General features: G+C 38.9%; 1 protein-coding gene across 1 annotated transcript in view; it reads left to right on the top strand.

Moving 5' to 3' along the window:
- kctd16a (potassium channel tetramerization domain containing 16a) overlaps positions 1-4,763 on the top strand; it is a 21,411-nt gene extending 16,648 nt beyond the window's left edge. Inside the window, exon 3 of the mRNA XM_055178052.2 lies at positions 3,669-4,763. Within this exon, the coding sequence (XP_055034027.2) occupies positions 3,669-4,102 (434 nt within the window). The 3' untranslated portion in view covers positions 4,103-4,763. The remainder of the gene's footprint in view (positions 1-3,668) is intronic.
- Positions 4,764-8,198: the final 3,435 nt, after the last annotated feature.

The raw sequence follows: 8,198 nt of genomic DNA on the forward strand, positions 1-8,198 counted from the left end.
CATTCACTCAATCACTCATTTACTGATTGACTTAATTACTGACTCATTCACTCACTCATTCATTCACTCACTCACTTTCAAAATCACTCACTCACTTAATCACTCACTTTCTCACTAACTCAAATACTGTCTCGTTCACTCACTCATTTACTTATTGGCTCAATTACTGACTCATTCACTCACTTATTCAATCATACACTTTCAAAATCACTCATTCACTTTCTCACTAACTCAAATACTGTCTCGTTCACTCACTCATTTACTGATTGGCTCAATTACTGACCCATTCACTCACTCACTTTCAAAATCACTCTCTCACTTAATCACTTACTCACTTTTTCACTAAGTCAAATACTGTCTCGTTCACTCACTTATTTTCTGACTGACTCAATTACTGACTCATTCACTCGCTCACTTACTCACTCACTCACTCATTCACTCACTCACTCACTCACTCACTTACTCACCCACTTAATTACTAACTCATTCACTCAATCACTCATTTACTGATTGACTAAATTACTGACTCATTCACTCACTCACTCACTTTCAAAATCACTCACTCACTTAATCACTCACTCACTTTCTCACTAACTCAAATACTGTCTCGTTCTGTCTTAATCACTCACTCGTTTACTGATTGGCTCAATTACTGACTCATTCACTCACTCATTCATTCATACACTTTCAAAATCACTCACTCACTTTCTCACTAACTCAAATACTGTCTCGTTCACTCACTCATTTACTGATTGGCTCAATTACTGACTCATTTACTCACTCATTCATTCACTCACTTTCAAAATCACTCACTCACTTAATCACTCACTCACTTTCTCACTAAGTCAAATACTGTCTCGTTCACTCACTTATTTTCTGACTGACTCAATTACTGACTCATTCACTCGCTCACTTACTCACTCAGTCATTCACTCACTCACTCACTCACTCACTCACTCACTCACTCACTCACCCACTCACTCACTCACTCACTCACTCATTCACTCACTCACTTACTCACTCACATATTTACTGATTGACTCAATTACTGACTCATTAACTCACTCACTCATTTCACTAACTGACTCAATTACTGACTCATTCACTCGCTTGCTTGCTTACTCACTTACTCATTTACTGACTGACTCAATTACTGACTCACTCACTCACTCACTCACTCATTTCACTAACTGACTCAATTACTGACTCATTCACTCGCTTGCTTACTCATTCACTCATTTACTGATTGACTCAATTACTCACTTATTCACTCGCTCACTCATTTACTAACTGACTCAATTACTGACTCATTCGCTCGCTTGCTTACTCACTTACTCATTTACTGACTGACTCAATTACTGACTCACTCACTTACTTTCTCACTCACTCACTTTCTCACTGACTCAGTCAATTACTTACTCATTCACTCACTCAATTACTAACTTATTCACTCACTCACTCACTCACTCACTCATTGAATTACTGACTTATTCATTCACTCACTCACTCACCCACTCACTCACTCACTCAATTATTAAATCATTCACTCACTCACTCACTCACTCACTCACTCATTCACTCACTTAATCACTCACTCATTTTCTGACTGACTCAATTACTGACTCATTCACTTAATCACTCACTCACTCACTCACTCACTCAATTATTAACTCATTCACTCCTTCACTCACTCACTCACTCACTCACATATTTACTGATTGACTCAATTAATGACTCATTCACTCCCTCACTCATTAACTCATTTACTAACTGACTCAATTACTGGCTCATTCACTCGCTTGCTTACTCATTCACTCATTTACTGATTGACTCAATTGCTCACTCACTCATTCACTCACTTAATCACTCACTCATTTTCTGAGTGACTCAATTATTGACCCATTCACTTGCTCACTTACTTACTCATTCACTCACTCAATTATTAACTCATTCACTCACTCACTCACATTTACTCACTCGCTTAATTACTAACTCCTTCACTCACTCATTTATTAACTGACTCAATTACTGACTCATTCACTCGCTTGCTTACTCATTCACTCATTTACTCATTGACTTAATTACTCACTTATTCACTCGCTTACTCATTTACTAACTGACTCAATTACTGACTCATTCGCTCGCTTACTCACTCACTCGCTTAATTACTAACTCCTTCACTCACTCGTTTACTGATTGACTCAATTACTTACTCATTCACTCACTCAATTACTGACTTATACACTCACTCACTCACTCACTCACTCAATTAGTAACTCATTCACTCACTCTCTCACTCAATTACTTATTCACTCACTCACTCACTCATTCACTCACTCAATTATTAACTCATTCACTCACTCATTTATTGACTGACTAAATTACTGACTTATTGACTCGCTCACTTACTTAATTACTAACTCATTTACTCACTCAATTACAGACTCGTTCATTAACTCAATCATTAAATGACTGACTCAATTATTGACTCACTCACTCACTCACTTTCTAAATCACTCACTCACTCAACTACTGAATCATTCACTCACTCACTCACTCATTCACTTACTTTCTTATTAACTCACTCACTCATTTACTGACTGACTAAATTACTGACTCACTCACTCACTCACTCACTCACTCACTCACTTATTAATTCAGTCACTTCACACACCTTAATCAATACAATTCATGAAATTCACCTGGATTCTGCTTTAACAATAATGGCATTTAAAAAGTAACTCATAGAAGATCCCAAGAACGAGAGGTCAGCTGTGTTCTTGAACTGAAGGAGACACCTGGCCTCTTAAGCTGGTAATGCACCAGAGCAAATACAGCTTGTGCCAGGAAACCGAATAGCTAGAGGTTTGTTTGTGGTCTGTGAAGGTGAATAGGATGTCATTCGTTCACAGTATCACAAACTGCTTCTATGAATAACGGAACATAATTACGTATCAGATATTTATTTAAAATATTTAACAGTTCAAAAATATTACAGGCACTCTATAAATAGCTATTACGCTGATGTATATGGAGATTCTTGATGCATACACGTGTCCATCAGATAACAAAAGGGCTTGATGTACACCATTGTCTTTATTTGAGGCAAAGACTCAGCCCTTTATCGTTTTAGCAAAGCTCTTTGTCCAAAACACAAAACAGGTCAATACATTGTTCAAACAGTGATTTAAATGTGGATCCTTTATGTCTTTGATAAGGTCAAACTGATAAGGTCAAACTATTCAATGTCAAGCTGCTAGCTCGCAGTCGTACATATTAATGTGATTCATCGTGTAATGTTCATGATGCATTTTACAATTCTGTGAGTTAATGTTAAATGAGCACATGCAAGAAAAAATCTTGACTTTTGGCAAACATGAGCACAGTAAAATCAGAAACACCCATGTTATAGGAGCATTCATTATATCTGTTATATTGGTTGATCTACTGTAATACAAGGCGAAATGGAGATATCTTAGCTCATTCACCTTTGTTATCAGGTTACAAACATCTTCTCAGCTGTTCACGATGGTACGTATTTCATAGAAATCTGAAACGTACCATAAAAAATAACAATGACATCCACACTGACCTACAGTTTGTCTTTCATAAACGCCTGGCTGTGGTTGAGTTTGAGTGTCTAAGTTTTTGTGGTTTTGTGTTTGAAGGTGGTCCATCTGTATGGTCTTCTTCTCACTGCGACTGCTGCTGCAAGAGTCACAAGAGCGAACGCGGGGGCGAGAGCGGCACATCCCTCAACGACCTCTCCACTTCCTGTTCCGAGTCCCAATCGGAGGCCAGCTCACCCCAGGAAACGGTCATTGTTCGTCCAGTCGCCCGCCAGCCCAACATCCAGACTCTGGACCGTCCGGTGAAAAAGGGTCCGACCCCAATTCCCAGGAGAACTGACCTGGTTCGCGTCCGCACCACAGGGCCGCGTGATATCATGGCGGGAAAGAGGAAACCAGCCAAGGAGAAGCTGACCACGGAGCAGGAGCTGGAGAAATGCATCCAGGATTTCCGACGGATTAAAATTCCAGAACGCTTTCCGGAGAGGAAGTACATGTGGCAATCAGAGCTCTTGAAAAAATATAAACTTTAAAATGACTCACTGAGTCTATTAGACAACACAACAAAACTCCAGTGCATAAGATGACATTATAATTCTTTATCTGCTTGGACGTAATTGGCTCGTCTTTGTGTGCAAAGCATAAAGCATCCAAAAGTAGGATTCATAACAGGACGGGTTCAGTTTTGCCACAAAGCACAATGACACCAAACTCAAAACTAATTTTACAGTGTCTAGACAACACAAACCTCTCAATTACATATTATATTGTACAGTATGTATACAACATAAGCACAACAGCATATTAACCAGTAATGCACTTTCGCACAGTGTATACACAATACTTCAGTGCAGCAGGATTCCTATGTGAATGTGTTTTGCATCTGGTCAGTAATGGTTAATATTAACACAAATATACCCTTTATTTAAAGACCTAAATACAGTAAAATGAGTGCAGTATTCCCACAGTAAACAAAAGACAATGCATGTTCTTTCACTCCGTTTAGTTTGTGTTCACTTTTACCTTAATCCGACTAAAGTGATCAAACACACGAAAGAGGTTCAAAATAAAATATTAGCTTCTTGTGTATGTGAATATTTGTGCAGAGACCGTTGTTGTGTCTGTTGTGGGTATCCTGAATTTCTTTTGTTCTGAATGTGCAACAAATCATTAAATGAACTCAGTTTAAAATACCATTCGTTTATCCGAGTCATTATAATCCAGACACTTCGTCGCACCTCTCGCAGTTTCGTTTTCATCAAAAGCTGGTTGATTTTTTATTTGTGTCAAATGCATGCATGTGTGCAAATCTGATAAATGTAAGAAGGTGCAAACAAAGTGACAAGATGACCCTTACTGTGTATTATTACAGATTATGAGCTTTGCTCAATCTAATACTAAAGCGCAGTGGCGGCCGGAGACTTCTTTTTTGAAGGCGCATGATGCGAAGGTCGTCACAACATGTTTGTAGTCCGTGTCGTGTGTTGTTCATAATTTCAAAATATGTGTTCTGCGCATTGAGTGATCCTTTAGATGTGTCTAAAAGTTTTATGATAAAAGAGACGCTCGCGTTTGCCAGATACTCTCATAATCTCATGCGTAATCAGAGTTTAATGTTAAAGGATAATTCCGGTATTTAACACTTTGAGTCTCATATCTGGTTTGTTTTGGATGAACTACAGTGATGGACACAGAAATTTTGACAATAGGTGGTGTCTTGACTTTTCGACTCATTTAGAAGCATCTCTTGACTGCTTCAGAATGGAAGTCAATGGCCATGCACAAAATGTCATTAAAACAACACTTAACGTTCATTTTCAAAACTGTACTACTCACCGAGTGGTTCGTGGTGTTCGTTGATGATCAAAAACAAATATATTGGCGCAATGTATGATTTCAATCCGTGTTATTTGCTATAGTGGAACTATTTTTTCAGATACCTCACAACCGCATATATACTTCCGCTCTATATTTGAGTCTGAAGCATGAATGAACGTGGTCCAACAAACTGTAATAAAACGGTAGCATACTTTCAAAATCAAGTTTATTTATAACACTTACACCATCCAATATGTTTTTTCATCGGCATAACAATAAAGAAGATATTTTGCAGAAACCCCAGTGCTCCGTCATGCAAGTCAACCGATCCGCACACTTTAAGAGCTAAAGCATATATATCCAATACAACAGTAATCCCCCATAACTCCGTGTGACATATTGACATCTTGTGAAGCAAATCAATCAGTTTTTGCAAGAAAATGAATGTTATTTACAACATTATTAGCGTGAATGTCAAAGCAGGAAGCGCGTTTTCCGTTTGAGGCGATCTTCCACACTGGTGCCGTTTGGTGGCTGTTGGCTATGGATGTTGGTCTCTCTGCGCCACCTATAGAGCGGGAGCGTGAAGCGCACTTCCTGCTTGGCAAAAGCTCTGCATTAACGCTGTAAAATATTTATATATATTCGAATCCCAAAACTGAAATACGGAACGATTATTCAAATATTCTGGCCCAGCCCTACAAATACGGGAAAAATTTATTCTGAGAGAAACCGAGCGAAAAAACAACAACCACATGTAAACAGTCCCTTTTCTGTTTCCGGCGGAGGAGTGATATATCAGCGAGCAATGAGTCTTCCAGAGAAGTCAATGGAATTTTACAAAATGCCAAATAAAACACGACAGAAACTGTATTTCGCTACACAACTTGTTTTTAATCATCAACGAACACCACGAACCACTCGGTGAGTAGTACAGTTTTGAAAATGAACGTTAAGTGTTGTTTTAATGACATGTTTGTGCATGGCCATTGACTTCCATTCTGAAGCAGTCAAGAGACGCTTCTAAACGAGTCAAAAACTCAAGACACGACCCATTGTCAAAATTTCTGTGTCCATCACTGTAGTTCATCCAAAACAAACCAGAAATGAGACTCAAAGTGTTAAATACCGGAATTATCCTTTAAGGGAGTGTCTTGCGTGTATTTTGTGAACATGAACGTCTCTTTTATCATAAACGGTTTTGACGCGTGTGCAGCAGGCACTTATTTTGACAAAACACGTGATGCACATGGTTCACATGATGCAACAAACACATATTCTGAATCTGCGCCCCTCAGATGAGCAGTCACAAGCCGCCACTGCTAAACCACCAAACTGTCTTTCCCACACCGCCTTCAATATTTTGTAAATTTCAGATGCAAGATGGTGTAATTCTGCCTCATGTTGCCTGATACATTAGTTTTGTTTGTTTTTGTGAAAGTATGTATAAGTATGCATCACAAGTACCATTGTAATAGACTATTTTTAGCTGTGAGGATCTGTTTCATCTGTGGCTTTGGGACCGCAGGAGACACAGAGATATTTTGAGCACGTTAAGCCTCGTTCAGACCACCAGTCTCTTTCAAAGAGGCGTTTCTATATCTGGTTGTCATAAACAAATAAGTAGGCTACCATCCACTCCGGTACACTGTCAAAAATATAGACAAAGCTGTCACTGGGGCAGTACCCTTTAAAAGAGGTCCTAATATGTACCATTTAGGTACAAATATTTATCTTTATACTGCCAATCAGGCCCGGATTGGCCATAGGGAGAACCGGGAGGATTCCCGGTGGGCCGGTCTGTTTTTTTTGGCCACGAGGGCCGGTGTTGTCATGCCACCGGGATGACGCGTATTTGCGGGTGAGAGATGTCCCCGCCGCTTTATGCACAAGTTGATTGTGTCCCGAGTCCCGACCACTTATTGGAAGAATTCTTGCATTAGGGTTCATTGACATCTAAAACGCATGGGAAACGCATGGGAAACGCAGGACGTGCCGCTGTCTTCTGGTTTTCAAAGCGCTTACTTGAACACGAGTTTTGTTTCAGACGCGTCTATATTGAGTGCGCTTGCCGGCCGCGCATCTATATTTAAAAATAAACTTGAGCGCGTCTTTTGAGTGCGCTCCCCGGACACACGTCTATATTTTAAATAAACTTGAGCGCGTCTTTTGAGTGCGCTCCCCGGACACACGTCTATATTTTAAATAAACTTGAGCGCGTCTTTTGAGTGCGCTTGCCGGCCGCGCGTCTATTATATTTTAAATAAACTTGAGCGCGTCTTAATACAAACGGGCTGGCCTCTAAAAGGAAAAGAATTTACAAAACGTATTTTTTTATCCAAGTCATAGATGAATTTTCTATGAATAGTCATTATTCATCGTTTATTGCGGGATGAACAAAAATCTATTTGATGCAAAACTCAGTTTATTTGAAAAAACTAGTTTCAAAAGTATATCCATGATGTTTCTTTTTTTTAACACAATGTAGGCCTACCTTAGCCTACGTTATTTAGCAATAGACATGATCTAAGTACTAAAAGACTTTCTTCCATTTGTTTCCAATGCATACTTAATAAATCTTGCTTGTGTATTGTATATCAGGGGTTTCCAAACGTTATCAACCCAACAGTTAATCTCAAGACTCACCATTTTTTAGAAATAGAAATATAGGGGAAAACACAAACACATTTGTTTCCTTTAGTTTTTGAATAAGTTTACTTTAGTAATATTATGGTCTTATGGTAGGTCTGCATGATTATGGCAAAAATTATAATTGTTTACTGCATTTGCACGGAATATGAAATTATTGAA

The sequence above is a fragment of the Misgurnus anguillicaudatus genome, chromosome 16 (genome assembly GCF_027580225.2).
Source record: "Misgurnus anguillicaudatus chromosome 16, ASM2758022v2, whole genome shotgun sequence".
Classification (NCBI taxonomy): Eukaryota; Metazoa; Chordata; class Actinopteri; order Cypriniformes; family Cobitidae; genus Misgurnus; species Misgurnus anguillicaudatus.